The sequence below is a fragment of the Gallinula chloropus genome (genome assembly GCF_964237585.1).
Source record: "Gallinula chloropus genome assembly, chromosome: 1".
In the NCBI taxonomy this organism is placed as follows: Eukaryota; Metazoa; Chordata; class Aves; order Gruiformes; family Rallidae; genus Gallinula; species Gallinula chloropus.
Genome location: NC_140085.1, coordinates 4,904,550 through 4,923,832, shown reverse-complemented (window position 1 = coordinate 4,923,832; position 19,283 = coordinate 4,904,550). Strand labels below are relative to the sequence as shown.

The following is a 19,283-nucleotide window of genomic DNA, read 5'->3' as shown; positions in this document are numbered from 1 at the left end:
TACCTACAGGAAACGAGGCCTCGGATGTCTGAATTCAGTGTGAAATCCACCATCATTTCCCGGTATGCTTTCACCACGGTGTCATGCACAATGGTGAACAGTGGATCTGAGGCACGTGAAGGCGTTTTTGAGATGCAGATCCCAGCTGCAGCCTTCATCTCCAACTTTACCATGTAAGTAAGTAATGCTGGCAGCTGGGTGGACAATGGTTCTCCCATCCTGGAGACAGCTCTCTGAGATTTCAAAAACTGGCTAAACTGCAGCAGGACTTATAAAGGCCTTCTTGCATTTCTTAGAGAAAAATAAACACATGTGATATACTCCATCCTAGACTATTCATGGCCCCAGAGCACGTCTGTAGATGACAGGATGCTAACATTCAAGTCCTCAATGTACATGGGGAAGAAAATTACTCTGTTTTCCAAGTGTCTTTTAACAACTTCCTCATTTTCTTCTCTTTTTGATTTGGACCAAAAAATTTCTGCTAGCCCTCACAAATGTTTCTAATTAAAGTTTCAGTGACACTGGCACACAATAGTTACCTTGCCTGACTGACTGTGGTGCCTAAGAAGCTCCTTGTTCAGGGTTATCTGTACCATCAATGGATGAGGAGAGTCAACTCCTCTCAGCAGATGGGTTCATTTGCTGCTGGAGGTGATAGGCATTTTCTGTGGATAATACAGCAAGTAGAGGGCAACCAAACTCATACTGAAATGACTCACTGTCATGAGTCAATTGGGTCATGCTCAGATCCCCTCTTTTGATAGATACTGGAGCCATAGACCAGACCTGATCACAGCAGATGGGGGACCAGCTTTTTTAAAAAGACTTCCATTTGGACTGAATAGGAGGAAAACCAATCTTTTGCCACTGGCCAGCCAAAACATATGTTAAGGGCTGTTTCCTTATGGAGTCCATGGCCCCGTGTTGTGGTTTAGCCCCAGCTGGCAATTAAGCACTATGCAGCTGCTTGCTTATCTGCCCACTGCAGGACTGGGGAGAGAATTGAAAAGTAAAAGTGAGAAAACTCATGGGTTGAGATAACGACAGTTTAGTAAGTAAAGCAAAAGTCATGCACACAAGCAAAGCAAAGGAAAACAGGGAATTCATTCCCCTCTTCCCATGGGCAGGCAAGTGTTCAGCCATCTCCAGGAAAACAGGGCTCCATCATGTGTAACAATGGTTTGGGAAGACAAACGCCATCACTAGGAATATTCCCCGCTTTCTTCTTCCCCCAACTTTATGTGCTGAACGTGATGCCATATGCTATGGAACATCCCTTTGGTCAGTTGGGGTCAGCTGTCCTGGCTGTGTCCCCTCCAAACTCCTTGTGCACCCCACAGCCTACTGCTAGAGGGGTGGTGTGAGGAGCAGAAAAGCCCTTGTCTCTGTGTAAGCACTGCTCAGCAGAAACTAAACCTTCTGCCTTATCAACACTGTTTTTAGCACAAATCCAAACCAACCCTGTATTAGCTATTGTGAAGAAAATGACCTCAGCCAAACCCAGCACATGCTGTAACTCATTCCCAGTTAGGGAGGCAGGTCCCTGAGGGCAGTTATCCTGAATATTGCCATGTGGATTGACACAGATGGTAGGTCTGAGACCAGACAAAAAAATAAAAAGTGCTTTTTTGGCTTCTTGGCAATTGCTTTGCTTTCTGGTTTGCATCCTTATCCTTTGGAGATTAGCTACTGAACTGGCATTTTAGAAAGGTAAACTCCTGGACTAAAAATGTACTTTGCTTGTATAACCAGCCAGTGAACTTCTCAATTCTCTGAGTTACCAGAGACTTGAGCAGACTCTAGATTTACAACAGTAGCACGCTTGGCCTATGCACATTTGCACAGTCCATGAGCCCTTCTACAGCAAGTTGTACAGTTGTCACTGCATATGGGTGCAGAGTGATCATGCTGACATCTCTTGTTTCTCCAGGAGCATTGGCAATAAGACTTACTATGGGGAGGTCACAGGGAAAGAAAAGAAACATAGTGATGAAAAGGAAAAGCACAAGAAACCCCCAAGCCCCACAAATGGAAGGTAAGTATGGTGCATTTAGCTGTGGTCAGGGAAGTAACAAAGTGACATACTCTCCTCCCATCTCTATTTTGGCTGCTTTGGCATACCTATATCCTTACAGGAAGAAAGAATGTCACAGCTTAGCCCCAGCCAGGAGCTGAGCACCATGTGTCTGCTCACAACCCACCCCCCCAGGAGGAAGAATTATGGGAAGACAAAGGCAAACCTCATGGGTTGGGATAAGGGCAATGTACTGGGACAGCAAAGGGGGGAGAAATAACAACAAGACTTTTAACAAAATATACAAAACTGGTGATAAACAATGCAGCTTCTCACTGAACTGTACAACTCAAACTGTACAACTCAGAGCCATCCCAAAGCTGGACTGTCCTGCAGCTACATGACCCTCTCACACCATTTCCCTTTAACACTGAGCATGATGTCATAGTATGGAATAGCCCCTTTGTTTAGTTTGGGTCACCTGTCCCCGCTGTGTCCCCTCTCAGCTTCCTGGGTGTCCTTCCTCCTTCTCATTAGCAGGGTGGTATGAGAAGCTGCAAAGTCCTTGACTGGCAACAACTGAAAAGATCAGTGTGTCATCAACATGATTCTCATCCTAACTCCCAAACACAGCACCATACTGGCTGCTAGAAAGAAAATTAACTCAATCCCTTCCAAAACCAGAACAAAGAACTAAATAGAGTATTACTCCCATTGCCTGGTATCATTCTCACGCTTCAAGTCATGTAAAATTGCATGTGGCCTTTTCTAACCCTGTTACACAGCATTTTTACTTCCAAGATCCTCTGGGATGTACCTGAGAGGGAAAGAAATCTTGTTACCTCCTGAATAACAGGCAAAAAATTTGAGGCACACAGAAATTCAGTGAGTTACAATTTTACGACTACAAAGTTAGTCCATGGTAGAACCACAGGCAACTTTTGGCAGTCATGCTAACTTGCCCTGTTCTCAGTACTTGGCTTCTCAAGCATGGGAAGAAGTCTCTTTAAAATTCTTAATAACTACGTGTTCATCTAAATGCACCTTTCCAGCAGCACTATGGGATATTTCCCCTCTTCTAATCTCACCCAAATAGCTCTCAAAGATATGCAACATTGGATGGATTTTGCTGCTCTGGAAAATCTTGCACTATTCCCATTTACCTGGAATAGCAGCACTGTTCCAGCATGAACACATGGTTAGGAACTGCTAAACAGACTATGATTACCAGATCATAGAATCATAGAATTGTTTTGGTTGGAAAGACTTCCAAGATCATTGAGTCCAACCGAAAGATCAGAAAGATGATGAACTGGAGAGGTCTGACAGAGATATAGACTAATGAGTGGTATGTGAAGGAGAATAAGGATTTCTTTTATTTTCTGTCTTTCATAGAAAAAATAGGGAAAACAGTGAAATTATTGGATGCCAGATTCAAAATGGTCGAAGTAAGGTATTTTTTGCCTAAACTGTGTTTCTTGCCATTAGAAATTATGGATGGTAAACTTAATGAGGGTTTAAAAAGTGACTAGATGAATTTTTTAGTAGGAAAAAAAAATCAAGAATCTTTAGCAAAGGATCCAGACACAGACTGGCAGAAGCTGAAAGAGTTCTGTATTTCTCTTGAGGCACTATATGTGCATTTTCTTCTGCTGGTGACGACTTGTCATTGTTAGACCACTGGTATGACTCAACAGCTGTCATTCCAACTGTTCAGGCTAGCATTAAAAATGCATATTTTAAAATATGTTTTAGAGAAATAAAAGTCTCAAATCTTCAGTACTCACTGAACCGTGGGCATTACCAAAATCTCACATCAATGAGTTCTGAAGTTACTCCTACATGACATGAACATTTTTCATTCCTGTTATATATAAACAGCTCATATTAGGGAAGAGGAATTAATTTCTACCTTGCTTAAGATATTGCAGTGAGTCAGCAGTGGCGAAGTCAAGAATTAACTTGTGTCTTGCAAATCCTCTGTGTAAGTAACCAAGAGACAGCCTTTCCTCCAGCCCTGCTCCATGTTATATGTGTCTGTCACATTCCTCTCTGTAAGAAGTCATCTTGTCTTGGAAGACCTTTCCTCCTATGGAAACCTCCTACATGCCCTACAAACCTTACAATGTTTTCTTTATTATTAGTTTCATATATTCAATGATAAAAAACACTTTCATTGGACTGATAAAATCCAGATTCATCATTCACTGGAGGAGGTGCTGTGTGATGTGCATGGGGTATGAAGGTGTCTTTGGATTTTCCTTCTAGGGAGAATGGTTATGAGACATTCAAAGCTTCTGTCTTCATTCCTCGCAAGATGCAGGCCAGGTTCCTACTGCACTATGAAGAGCTGTTGCAAAGGCGACTGGGAAAATATGAGTATATGCTCAGCATCCGGCCCCAGCAGCTGGTGGGGAGGTTACGAGTGGAGGTGAACATCCTGGAGAACTCAGGCATAGTTTCACTGGAAGTGCCTCCTCTCAGAAACAGCAAGCACAAAGGCAATGGGAAAGTTGAAGGTAAGGAGAGATTTTATGACCCACAGTTCTGTTACTCCTTGGTCCTTAATCACTTCTCAATCACTGGGTCGGCAGTGTTGGGAGTTCTCCAAGGTAGTCTTGCATGATTGTGAAGACTGGTGTTTCATTTAATATCCCTCTGCTCCAAATGAGGCATTAAACAAACCCCCTAAATTGTACTAAAGCAGTATTATCTGGGATCAAGTCTATATTAGAAACTAGAGCACACATGCCATAAAGACAAGAAGAAAACTGAATGTTAGAAGCTCATTAGGCAAATTCCAACCATTACTTTATTTAGAAAGATACACTTTTTATTTTCCATTCTTACCTCTTGCTCCACTCCCTGTATGAGTGGAGGTAGCTTCCACCCCAGAGGTGGCTGCATTTCAGTGACCAGCAAGACTCTGAGCATCACAGGCCATCAGCAGTTCTTATTTAGAGGTCTCTCATTCACTGTCAGGGCAATCTTCTGCTTCAGAAGATTGCTTCAGATGGTTGAGTCACCTTCCCTGGATGTGTTCAAAAAAAGGGTAGGTGAGGTACTTAGGGATATGATTTAGCTTAGGATGGGAATGGTTGGACTTGATGATCTTTAAAGGTCTCTTCCAACCTTGTTATTCTGTGATTCTGTGGTTCATGAAAGCTAGTGTAACGGTTACAACATGAAAGGGATGTCAAGATTATGAACTCTGTGCAGTTCAGTGGTGGGAATTCAGTCTTACCATAAACGGTTTTGTTCTATTTTCTATGGATGACTCTGTCTGTGTGGTATCTGTGGATAAGCATGTGAGAACTTTGAAGCTTAATGAGTGTAGGGCTGATTTCATTCAACTCAATAGGATTTTTATGTTTTGCTATTGTCTTTACAAGCTTTGAACTGGGCCTTCAGGCCTTGTGCTCAGCATTTGAGCAGGCTCTTCCCTGGCTCCACATCTCCTGGGAACTGTTTATTTTAAGTGAATTGTTTTTTCCATCCATCCATGCCAAGGCAGATAGGAAATCCTGCATTTCAGAGCATGGGAAATTCCAAGAGGAAAATCCATGTTTTGCCAAAGTACTAAGTGCAATCCAAGTATCTACTCTTACCTCCAACTGTCCTCACTTGCTGTTCAGACAGTGTAAAGGTAATATTTGTAGTGTAAACTAACAGTGAGGACCACAAGATACTATGATTACTGTATGTTGACAAAAAATTCTCACCAAAACCAAGAAGGTGAGTCAGAGCTGAAAGCAGGATGTGGAGTCTTGTGAGACCTTATCCTCAGTTACTCTAAGTGACATAATGCCAGCAAAACCAGTGGAGCTGTACATGTCTGCCAGGTAAAGACCTTAAAGCATGTGAACATGGAGTTAAAGTGATTACTGAGTTTGATCCTACAGATTTAATCCAAATCACATTGAAATCAAGGCTCCTGGTGACTTGGACTAATTTCAGGTCAATCCTTACACAACTAATTAGTCTCTCTGCCATATGTACATGCACTGTGTGATAAATGTGCTCTGCCCCTCATCAGGAGGAACAGGAAATGTTTCCCACCTATCAGGGAGTATCATAGTGCATTGTGGTGTATATTTGCCTGCAAAACATCTGGCATTGATCAAGGTTAGAGACAGAGTAAGCAGACCAGACACACTGTTGGTCTAGTGCAGCATGAAAATTCCTGTATGTAAATGACATCCAGGGAAAACTCCTGCAACTTGTGCTCCAAATGGCAATCCATGAGCTCTGATCATTCTTGGCACTGTGCTGCAGCTTCAAGGCAGCTCATATAAAAATGGGCCCAAACTCTAAGATTCCATAATCCTCCCTAGCCAGTAAAGTGTATAAAATAGATGTCCCATTTCAGGACGGATAAAGCAACTGAAACTCAGATTCTGTGTGCTTTATCCTTGCTCTGAATTCAGTTAGAAACCCTTTCTGTGTGGAATTGCTCTCTACAGTTGGTGAAATCCGTTTGCTGTGGTGAAATCACTGCTATGGAAGCAACTGAAATGCCAAACATGCTTTTGGGTTCCATCATGGGCAGTCAGGAGTGGGTTGTGTCTATGCCAGATCAAGTCTTCATTGGTACTCAGATGAGTGCATAGTGTTAATGAGCTCAGTAGGTTTGCTGAGCTTCTTTCTGATCTAAGGCAAGATAAAGATATTGGGACATTACCAGCAGCCAGACCAAAATAAAGAGAAGAAATTGGCAGAGTGTCTCAGAAGGGTCTAATATAGGTCACAGAGAAGGACAGCTTGTTTTGAATAGGAGGGATTTATTGTTTGTGACTGCTTCTGGACAACAAGATCAATCACCCTTGGAGCAGACAACAGGAACTTCCTGCTGCCCTAAACACAAATGGAAACCACAAATGGAAATGGAACACTCCTAGGGAAGGCAAGGCCAAGGCAAGGAGCATTTCACTTGAAAATCAACTGTACTCTGGTTAGCTGTCATCTCTCTAGCTTGACACAAAAAGTGAAACATCTGAGTCATTATATCCTCCCTGAAAACCATTCTTGCTCATATGACACCTAAAGCCACAAGACCATGAGATCTGGACATCCAGAGAGACCTTCAGGGAAGGCTTTGGGTTTTCAAGTGAAAGACACGTGAATTGTGAGTCTTACATTTGATGAGTGGCTGCTTGGCAGACAGGCTGCAAACTGGGAGCAAACCAACAAGAAGATGGTGCCTGGTCTCTTCTTGGATTCCTGTAGCTTAAAATTCTCCAGTATCCTTGACTGAACAGCATGGCAGCAATTTAGTAAATAAGTGTTTAACAAAGAATGCCAGACCTGATGTTTCCATACTGTGTTGTTACCTGTAGTGCCCCAAATGAGAGGTCATGACTTAAAAAAGAGGACCAAATTAGGAATGGAGGCTTGCACATTGGCAAATGGTACTGCCTGACTGGTTTGAGATTGAATATGCTGTGAAAACTCTCTTCCTCAATTTTCTGTGTTTACAAAGATGTCTGTAGTATCTCATGCTTATTGATAAAATGGGAGATATTGATAATTATGAATAAATTACCTTGAGAGTATTGGGTGAAAAATGTATTATGCCATCAGTTAAATGTCAAAAATGCCACCAACCTGAAGTCAGTGTTGAGGATAGGATATAGCTTCAGAAGTGATTTAGATACTTTTGACTCTGCCTGACCTAGTTAAGAAACTACATTCTTTTTCTGAGTGCATCCTGAAGATCCAGTGTAAGGCAGGAAAATGAAGTGGAAAATCAAGTATGTTTGGCTTTGGAGTCATCCAGAGCTCCAGATGGTAGGCACCAGCAGTGACTGATGCTCATAACTGGAATTCCAACCTGTTGTGACAATAAATGCTGTTAGTAAAGCTAATGAAAAAAATAATAACAATAGTGTAGATGATCAAAAGTGGAGGAATGGTTGACCTTTATTTTGTGAACCAATCCTCTCAACATGCTTTGCACAGAGAAAATGTATCAAGCTGGAAGCATAGAGGAAAAGACAATTTCTCTGTTTAATGGTCATTCAGGATTTGCACTTCTGACTGCAGCCAAACTGCTGGTGATGAATAGCAGAGACAAAACTTAGAGACCTATAGACAGAAGATGTCCCTTGATAAGAAAGAGTGAAGGATGTTCCCTTCCTCCCCCTTATAAAACAGCACAGAAATCACAGCAATAGGAGCAGAAGCAGTTAAGAGTCCAATTCTGCCTGGTTTTGACTGTAAGGGCACCAGATACAAAGACTGGACCTGGTTTCTCAAATTTCCAGTGATTTATGCAAAGTCAAGATGTGCTTTGTTATAGACAGTGGCTGTCAAAGTCCTGCGTACATCCTCTCTGAATATGGAGCAGAGACAATGGGATGACAGGTCTTTCCAGGATATTTCCTTTGTCAGTGACTCCTGTGTACACAGCTCCATCTGGGAGTTGTATTTTTCCCAAAGGAATATATTAGGCATATTTTGGAAAGTGACCTTTTGACATGTGCAGGTGTTGTCTTCCATCACATACAAGCTCCAAAACAGGAGACATTGAAGCCTCTGGGGACCTCAGAATGCACCCATTTTCTGAATGATATCATACATCCCCAGAGATGACTGTTCTCATGCTTTTCCTCCAGTGTGAGAACTAGTCCTGGACTTAGGCAGGGAGACACTAGGCTGACTGAGAATGGTTATTTCTCTTCGAAGTCATAGGTCTCAGAAAGGTTTTTATTTCTGACCACAGTTGTGAGGATGAACTTTGCATTTGAGCTCTAATCCTCACTTTGCCAGTCTCCAAAATAATTTACCTGTTCATCATGAGAGGACTACAGTTGCATATGAAAAATGTTTTTTTTCCTGCTTTGTTTACTTCTTCAGCTGAATTTGGTGGAAAATTTGTCTGAAGGTTCTATTAATTACCTCAGTGTGAGCATACAACAGCTCAAATCTTTGGAGCTCATCCATGATCTGTACTCTGCAATATCTCATAGACTTTCCTCAGTCAGTCACTTGTATGAAAGGATTGGGCCAATAAACAGAGGAGAGTAATTGTGATCCAGATACCAAGTGCTGCCTAAAAAAGAAACCTGGGCAAAGACACTAGTTTCTGTGTTCAAATATATAAAAGGCTGCTGCAAGGGGGAAAAGAATAGTGGGTTTTCCATGTCATTAACAGAAAGGACAAGAAGTCATGGGTTTATAGTCCTGAAATAAAAATGTAAATTAGACATTGAAAATGTCTACCAGTAAAAAAGTGAAGCTCTGGAAAGGACTGGCAAGGGCAGGTACTGAGTTTCCATTGCTACAGGTCTGGAGTGTTTCCAGACCATGTCAAAAAATTAAGTAGGAAGGGATTCAGTCTGGGAACAGGCGATGGATTAGATAAGCTGCTTTCCAGATTCCAAGGGAAAAAAAACACATTTTGTACCTTCTTTATAATACATTTTTTGGTTTTAATCTCTGTTCTGGAGGTGAGTGATTATGAAGAAGATTGGAGAGCTTCCCCAGCTATTCCTGTCACTGACTATGACTATGTGAAGCAGGCTTGGAGATGTCCTCTCCAGGCATTCCTAAAGCACTCTTCATGTTACAGGGGATGACATTTCTCACCTCCAAAGAGTGTTTTGAGGAGTAATAGAGGGATGCAATGTGATCCACACAATCCCAATCAAATTTTACAGTGCTTTACAAAACTGGATTCATGTGATTATGCCCATTTAAACATCTGAGGAAACTGAGGCATGAAGTGGTTGATGAACTCAGCTAATTTCAGATAGTCAGAGTCCATAGAAATGCTAGGACTGGAACTCAAGCTTTTTTGGCACACAGCATATTGTGCTCACTCGTCAATGTACTTACAATGGAGAAACACAGAAGTAAAGTCCAAAGGCCACAGGCATGGATGTATAGCTTCTGTTTCCAGCCTGAGATTGACTTTCATTAACTCTGATATCATATGGCCAGGCAGCCTAACCCACAACAATCCTTGTTTTTCAGCAGTTGAGAAGTAATATGAAACCCTCAAATAGATCAGAAAATATAAATGAGCTGTTAGGCCATTTATGAGAATTCTGGGCATTTCCCACATACTGGCAGTTAAATGGGATTTTGGAAGTGATAGAAGACAGATGGGAAATCCAGGAAGGCCAATACAAGCAAATCTGATGAACTGTGTATTAAAAACACATTACATCTGTTGATTCATTGGATTGTATGGCAGCTACAAAAGTAAAAACAAATCAAGATGGGAGTAAAATGTTACAGAGCTATTGATTTATGACTTGACTTCAGGAGAAATCTGAACTGTACACAGGTTTAAGAATACAAGTCAAAGCTGTGGGTAATCATTTTATAAGATCCTTTTGAGATCCAAAACTAGTATCCTTAAGTGATATCAGCATACTGGCTGGGACTTCTCTCTGTTTCCCTCAGGATAGATGGATTGGAATTGGCATAGTCAGAGAAGCCATGATGCAGACTCAATTCTTGACATTATTGAAAATGAGTAATATCTGTCATTCAGCCTCCTAGTTCAAGACTTTTGCTGATGAGTTTCTTTCACATACCTGGTCCTCCAACTATAATTTATTTATGTATAAGTTTGGCTTAGAATAAAACCCTTCCCTGCCTCAATAGTATGGTATTAGAATCATGGAATCATAGACAAGTTTGGGTTGGAAGAGACCTTAAGACCCATCTAGTTCCAACCCTCCTGTCATGGAAAGGGACACCCTCCACCAGTCCAGGTTACCCAAAGCCCCATCCAACCTGGCCTTGAACACTGCCAGGAATGGGGTGTCCATAAATTCTCCAGGCAACCTGTTCCAGTGACTACCCACTCTTGCAGGGATTAATTTCTAATATCTAAACTAAATCTATTATCTTTCAGTTTAATGCCATTACCCCTTGTCCTATCAGTCCATGCTCTTGTAAACAGTCCCTCTGCAACTTTCCTGTAGGGCCCTTTAGGTACTGGAAGGCTGCTATAAAGTCTTCTTCTCAGGGATGCTCTCAATCTTTTCTCCACCCAGCCTGTAGCTGAGTTTGGGATTGCTCTGCCCAAACCTTGCACTTGGCCTTGGTGAACTTCATGAGGTTTGCACAGTCCTGCCTCTCAAGCTTGTCAAGGTCCCTCTGGGTGGCATCCCTTCCCTTCAGTGTGTCAACCTCACCATGCAGCTTAGTGTCATGGGCAAACCTGCTGAGGGTGCACTCAACACCACTTGTCCATGACTTGTGCCTTGTCTATTCAAGAGGACTCACAGCACAGCTAAAGAAGTAAAGCCAAAACAACATGGAAGTAACATCCAAGAGTTCTGTTGATTTGCATAGAGGAGTCTGCATAGAGTTTGCCTAGAGGAGTCTAGATTATACATAGCACTTCAGAGTAAACATCACAGCTTTGGCTAATCATTTTATAAACCCACAAGAACCCTAGTCCTGAAATTTCTATGGGCTTTGACCTATGGGAATTCAGGTGACTTTAGGTAACTACTCCATACCTCTATTTTCCCACTTTGTAAATGAGCATAATTATAGGCATCTGATTTTGAAAATCACTTTGTGATCTGATGTGTGGTGCTTTTTGTCAGTGCTGCATACAGATACCATGTTGCATTCCTCTAATGATGTTCAAAGCACTTAACAAAGATGAAGAAGTGCCACTCCTTGGCACAGTGTTACAGGAACTCCTGGGGAGGAGCTTTTCAAGACTGCCTGCACCTTCTCATTGTGATCAATATTTTTAATTGGGTATAGCACATTATTAAAATTGTCCTAAAGCAGATACTTATATCTGGCCTGATGTATCTAATCTTCCCTGACACTCTTGACCTGATCCCTGACCATAATCATAGAATCATAGAATCATAGAATGGTCTGGGTTGGAAGGGACCCCAAGGATCATAGAGCTCCAACACCCCTGCTAGAAAATTAGCCCAGGTATGATTACTTGCACTGTAAAATGCACCAAAACCAGAACTGAATCTCACCCATCTTTTCTTTTCCCTGCTGTACCACAGACTTCTTGGGCTATTTTTGGCAGAGATTTGACACACATGCACACAGAGTATAATTAAGAGCTCATTCCCACCAATTTTAATCAGCACATGAGCTATATAATAGAAATCCTATGCCTCAGAGGAATGTTGGTATAATCACTGTGAGAGCTGAAGAACCCAAGAAGAACATAAGCTGAAAATCTATTTTAGTGTTTCCAACAGCTAGTTAGGATAAGGGGCAAAGCCTCCAAAGTCTGGGCAAGGTCAAGGCCAAATCTGACCTCTGACCAGACTCCTGTAAGGGTCCTTATGGAGTTTAGAGGGAATGAGCAGCTGGCACACCAGTAGCAAGTAAAGTGGGATTTTGAGCATACAACACCACAAGGAATTTCCATATCCCTCAACTTTAGAAAATGAACACACTTAACAGGACAAGCAGAAGTTCCCTCAGGGTGACTCAGACCTAAACTATTGTCTTCCTCTGAGAAGCCCTCTGAAAAGCATATCTTTCTCAGGAAGGGCCTTGGAGATTAGTGTGAGCTGTATCTTGGGGACGCAGTTTGCATGACTGCACTAGCAAGTGTTGGATTTTGTCTCAGTCTGTAAGACAGTGACTATGCTGATAACTCTGCTGAACATAAAGGCAGCTAGGATGACGTGTTCAGATGCAGACATGGTGAAGAGATGCTTGTCAGATCAAACAATCAATTAGTCAGATGAATCCCGCCTCATATGTCTACAGTACATCTGAACAAGTCACCTCAAGAACTCTTCATAATCAAAAGGGGGAAACCTACAGTATGATTCATCTAATCCTAGTGGAAATGTTCATACAGGTCAAATGAATCAAACTTGCATTGACTGGCAGGCTTTCAGGTATAGGATCTTCACTCTAAATGTCTAGAATTGGCTGGAATAAATACCACATGCATGCCTGACACTGTGTTTACAGAAAGCAATTAACGCTCATACAGAGAGTATTTGGTCTTTGAGTTTGGTGACTTCCAAACAGGAGTGAGCATAGGAATTCTGCCTAAACATTCATATTCCTAATAACATTGCAGTGTTGGTTTCAGCTTAGAATTAGACGGGAGGGTTTGTTAAATTCTTGTTTTCTCACTGGTGAGCTGAATCTTTAATCTCAGCATCTAACTGTGCTAGCTGACCTGACCCCGTGGTAAAACTGTGTGCTGTGTCTGTAAGACAATGGGAAAAACTTGTAATACTGTGGTTCTATCTCAACAGGTGATGTTTCTCCTCCTCCTTCTACTGTAGTTGGACATACCAAAACCTTAGCTAAAATTACGTTCAATCCCAGTGTTGTTGAGCAAACCAGGATTGCCCGAAATGGCATTTTGGGAGACTTCATAATTAGATACGATGTCAACAGGGAACTGAGTGTTGGTGACGTTCAGGTGCTGTATACAACTAATTTTGTTTTCTGTTTTATTAACTGTATATTTGATGGTTTAATTGTCTTGCACACTCCAAGCTAGAAAATGTCCTAAAAAAATGTTTTCCACATGAAGGCTACTTCTCTATCCTGTAAGAACTATTCAAAATAAAACCAGTCACTCAGCAGCCACAAGACAGACTTAAAACCCACAGGTACCTACTTCACTGAGTTTCTTTTCTGTATCAGCTTTTCATTTTCTCAATATGCTGGCTGTATATATCTGGACACAAGGCCATATCCCAAAATGCAGGTCATGGTTCTGATCCCCAGGTACTTATGTGATATTCTTAATGCATTCGGAAGGAAACCTCAATGTCCACCATAGAAGGAGATGTGGAGACCTCCACTAGGCTCCCCCAGTACAGATAACCAGGGGACCAGGATTAAGAGGGTTACCAAGGAACACTCATATCTTCCACAAACATTGAAAGCAGGGTCAGTTGTGCCCAACCAAATATCCCATAATGAAGTATGTGGAACACTGCATCATGATCTGCCTTCTACTCCTGACTTCCTCTCTCTTCCACAGATTCTTAATGGGTATTTCGTGCACTACTTCGCCCCCACAGATCTTCCTCCACTGCCAAAGAATGTTGTCTTTGTGCTTGACAGCAGTGCTTCCATGGTGGGAACGAAACTGAAACAGGTGAGCTCCTTGCATTTTTTACAGACTGGTTGGTGGTAAGGCTGCAGGGAGCTTGGTTCAGGCTTTGTGTCATCTGGTGGGTTCTTCTGAAAAATGCTTTCTGTGTCTGAGGTGAGAGGAGGCTATGAAGACACCTCAAGATGCCTTAATTACAATGAGGAATTATCATGCTAGTAGTAATAGGATGGGAACAAGTGCAGAGGACCTCATCACTCTGTAAAAAAGGTCAATGCTGTTGAAACTGAGCTAGGATGCTGCAGATCAGATTGTTCTGGGCAGTTCTGTTCTGAGCAATTTGAAGAGAAGAAGATTAGGGAGAATTCCCACCAAAGTGCATTCAGCAGACCATTGTATCCAGTTTACCAGCAGAGAGATACTGCTGTCTTTAAACTACCTTGGTAATACCCTTTGCAATGTACACCTCAGTAGGTTCTATTGAAAAAGGTCAATTTGTCCTATCTGAGTATTTAAGTCCTTCAAGCACAAATCTCAGACATTTTTGCAGGGCACAGATCTTAACATGAGCCAACATACCAAGCTAAAGGGCACATCACTAAAGCTTAAAATTGACATGGAGGGTTCAGGCTGGTGCCTAAACATTTTATTGTTTCCTTCTGTTTGAAGACTTGTCCCACTGGCATGAGATATGGAGAGGTTAGCTGGCTTCTCTCTGTTGGTTGGGTACATCTTTACCTCCTACTTTCTAACCATGTCCAAGGTAACGGCAGTGGGAAGTGACACTTTCCACATAGTTTGACACCAGTACAGGGCAATTTCAATTTGTATGGATGGTGTGATGTTTTAGCTCTACTAGAATGACTGAAAGCCAATGACTTGGACTTGTATCTTGGACAGTTAAGGGGCTCTAATTAGTCCATTCAGACTCCTTGATTGCATCCCCAGAATATGGTGATATTTCTGGAAAATGTGGTTATTTGAGAGCATTTTATTTTCCCTGACTACCAAAACCAGCCCAAATGTCCATGACAGACACAAACCATGGTCATTCTCTGGGAAAACTGTCTTTGAACAAGGACATTGGGGGCATATATGCCTTTCTCTCTGCACTCAAACTTCAGTGTCTGTTTCCAGTGGTAAACATAAATCTTAAATTAGAAGTTGTGTCCTCTGTTACATCAGATTATCTTCACTGTGAGCTGAAACAGAGTATGACTTTTGTGGCTCCTAATTATCTTCCCCAGTGACTGGAGTAGCAAACAGAGAGTTGTTAACAAACATACCTACTACTATGCTGAATGAGTTCTTGAATAAAGATGCCTTTGAATCTTTACAAATTCCTGTGGACAGAGCCTGGCTCTTAGCTTTCTGTTATCCTTCTGCTGAAAAATATCTGCCTTGCCTCGCAGAATAAACAGATTCTGTGCTAATGCACCCAGCCCTCCATGCTGAAAGCAGTCAGTGACACAGCACTGAACTAGGGAGATTAAGACTCTGAAGGGTTATGGTGCTTGCGTGAGCTGTGCAAGTAGTGCTTTGGGTCAGCAGATTAACCTTGTACTATGAAAGCTTTTATTCTCCTCCTGAGTGTATTAAGTGTTTCTTTTTTAAATACTTACTAGAAATAACATGACCATTAACCCTTGAAGGTCTGCTTCATAGCCTAGCCAGCTCCCACTGCTAAACATACAAGAATTTTAGGCTCATTAGCTACAAATAAGTGGTCTTGAGCCTTAAGTTGGAGAAGTGTCTAGCCAGAACTTTTGTTGAAGGTGCATCCAACTTTTTGCCTGTTATCTCAGTATTCTATTTTATGGAGAACCGCTGGTACATTATGGAGGAGTGCTATTTGCAGGGAGTGCTTACTTTCCTCTGATTTTAATTGCTACAAAAAAATAGATCATAACAGAATTATGACCATAAAACTCCCACAAGGAATGACCAAAATCTAGGATGGGCTGAAAAACATGCCTCTTGGTACACTAAGAAAGTATGATCAGTTAGAGCCATGACACATGCCTGTTCAGTGGCCTTTTTACATAATTGTTGTTGTTATTAAGATGTTTGTGAAATTATAGACATGTCCCCTGGTGGTAAGATACATCTGAGCAGAGGAAATGCCTCCTTTTCTTCTTTTCTCTCAGAGTCTTGCAGCTGTGGTGATCTATGGTGGCGTGTAGAGAGCTAGGAATTCCCATGGGACCATCTTTCCTCATTTCTCTCTACTGAGTCACATGCAAGATCAGCTAAAAATACAGTCAGCACTTGTAAAGAATGCTCTTGCAGGTCAGCTGCAGCAACTATGGCAAAGGATGTTTTTTAGGGTTGTATAAGCAAGGATGAGAAACATTAGCTGTGCACCCTTTTTTATAGTAATGTAAGGAGATTTTGAACTCTTCACTCAACTGTTTTCATGAAGTTAAAGGCAAAGTGAGCCAAATGGGGGTCAGGATTTCATGTATCCTGCAGTTCCCACAATCTAATTGTGAGTCATTGACTCTTTCCCTCTCTCAAGATTTTCCTTATCCTACATGAATTTTTATCTGTTCCCACCATCCCGTTCTTCCTAAGATACCTCAGTCTTTGAATCAAGAGGCTGACCAGACCCAGTTGCAAACACATATAGTGAAACTGAGCAGCTTAAACCAAATCATTAAGACCCTTGAGACATTCCCATCACATCACTGAGGCATATATTAGCTTTGTGGGAAAGATCAGCTATGGCAGGGGGGTTGGACCTGATGATCTCTGGAGGTCCCTTCCAACCCCTATGATTCTGTGATTCTGTAATGTGGATATTCCTCCTGTGGTTTTCACAGCTTCTGAATTCTGGTCATGTCTAGCAGACTCAACTGTGTTACAGCACTCCACCTTCACTGAGGATCTAGGCCTTGGTCACATATACCTTCCAGCACTGGCAGGGAGATAAAGGTCATGAAGAAAAAAGTCTTGAGCATCATGATAAAACATATTTTCATAGATTCAAGACTTTGCACATCCTTATTGCTGTCCCACTGGCAAGGAAAATGCTGGTTTTGGCCTCATGAGCTTTGTTCCTTCATTTGCAAAGAGACTGTAAGCTCTGTGCAGAATAGTTGCTTTTAACAGGAGCCAGGAGATCCTGGGGAACAGGCTGTATCTGAAAGGTTTAGTGGTAAGCAAAATTATTTGCCCTTTGGATAGCCTTACCTGCTGATTTGCATGGTACATTTGGCTTTAGAGATGGAGGGGGACATAGCAGTTTTAGACTGGCGTAAGTAGGAGAAAGAGGGGCCAATTATAGGTTCACCACCTTGTGATTACCATGATTATCTCCAGCTTCACACAACATGGTGAAGAAGGACCTTTATCAACCTGCAATTCAGTGTTACAGAGCAAGCATGTTCCAAGCTATGAACGTGTCCCCAAGAGGATGAATCTGCAGATGTTTTGCAGGTTCGCAGTAAAACCTAGTTGTTTCAACCACAGATACATCTCACCTTACCTCTCCCACAGGCAATAAATACCCACACACTCAGTTAAACAGTTGGCTACACCGCAAGCCTGGCAACTTGTCAGTGGTAGTGTGCCAGACTGTAATTTGCTTTGAGGTTAATTGTGCTAGGAGGAACTCCACTGAAGCTGGGACCTGCTGCGCATTTGCAAATGCTTCAGTTTATTTGCCTGCACCCGTCCAAGGGACACTGTTGGTGCTCTTGATCTGTGACCCACACTGTCTAAGCCCTTTTGAGGACCCAAATGCCTTACATAGACATACCCCTAAATCTCTGTGCCTCAGCATGCAGACACCCTCTGAGTAGTTTCAGGGTGGTGAGAGGGCAGACAAGCACCTGAAGACTCATTGTTCTCTCTCCAAACTCCATTGACCACGGCTGGTTGCTGCAGCACTGGCTGGGTGCCTGTTGACTACTAGTCCAAATAGTGGCTGCTGCCAGGGAGAGCTACATTAAATTGCCAAGGGACTTTGCAAAAAGTACTAATACTAATTACAGCCTTTAGTGGTTTTAAAGCTAATGTGAAGAAGAGAGATTTGTCTCAGCTTTTCCATTTCTTCTGGAAAGCAACAGCCTGAGGGAATGCAGAAGAACTGTATGCCATGTCTCCAGTGCTGACAACTTCATGCAGCTGCCTCCTACTTGGAAATACACAGTAGCAGTATCATGTCAGTCCTCTCTTTAAATGTGAATGTGGAATATAGGAACTACTACAGTAAATAAAGTTTCAGATCCATGTAGACCTTAAATGCCCAGCTTCCAAGAAAGAGGAAAGTACTTTCCATGCAGCAAAATAATGTCTTCCCCAAACCCTAAAACTCATAAATAGTGACAGGATCCCACAGAGAAACAAGTAGTCTTCAGAGCAAGATGCCCTCAGATGTTCAGGACTGGAAGGATCTGTTTCTGGTCTTAGGACTAACAGCCATCCTGTCCGCTGATGATTTGCTCCATGCTGAGACAGAATTTCCCAGGAAGACCTCAGCCCACCTATAAATGGCAAGTCCCTTAACTGGGCTCAGAGTAAATAGGATGCAAAGGCAAGTGCAGTTTGGCATGGAAATGCTGCTGAGGTCTATACTGAAACCCCATGAAGACACGGAGAGTACTCCCAAGGGTTTCAATGGGAGTTTTCTTGAATTGATTAAAAGATGAATGGAAAATATGTGCTGCTGAAGTGGCAGAGACTGCCCAGTGACCACCAGGCAAGCCCACAGTGAAAAGTAAGGGGCAAAATCAAACTGGGAAGTCTATGGATTAGGGTCATTGAGGTCTATGACTAGGCATAGCTGTGACAGAGCTAGACAGCTACAGCATGTGTCTTGGTCTGATACTCAGACTGGGATTGAGGGCCCAAGCTGGAGCTTAAATGAGTAGGGGTGTGTGTGTGGACATCCAGGTGGGGCTGGTCAGAGCCATTAAATGCTATTAATAAGTTCAAGGCCCTAGCATACCCATACAAGTCTGTGAAGCTATGGATCTGGATTTCTTTCATAGTCCTTTCAAAGCTGGAATTGGGTTTTTTCAGCTGCTGGAGCAATACCTAGAAGACAGACCTGTTTTCTATTCACATTTTCATCATGGATCTGTTATGTGAACTTAAGTAGGTTCTTTTCTTTGCCTGTGCTTGTCTCTTCACAGAGTCTTGTCTGTTTAGCTGGCAAACCCATGGCTGGGCTTGTGGCTGTACAAAATCCCCTAATCCCCTAATCCACCTAATCTTTGATAAGATTTA

At 42.2% G+C, this 19,283-nt stretch overlaps 1 protein-coding gene across 1 annotated transcript in view; it reads left to right on the top strand.

The window, feature by feature from the left end:
• The window catches only part of ITIH5 (inter-alpha-trypsin inhibitor heavy chain 5), a gene marked incomplete at both ends in the record, with an annotated part of 47,515 nt that overhangs the window by 7,759 nt on the left and 20,473 nt on the right, over positions 1 to 19,283 (top strand). The window contains 5 exons of the mRNA XM_084264071.1: positions 10 to 173; positions 1,934 to 2,038; positions 4,286 to 4,536; positions 13,240 to 13,409; positions 13,980 to 14,096. Of these exons, the coding sequence (XP_084120197.1) occupies positions 10 to 173; positions 1,934 to 2,038; positions 4,286 to 4,536; positions 13,240 to 13,409; positions 13,980 to 14,096 (807 nt within the window). The remainder of the gene's footprint in view (positions 1 to 9; positions 174 to 1,933; positions 2,039 to 4,285; positions 4,537 to 13,239; positions 13,410 to 13,979; positions 14,097 to 19,283) is intronic.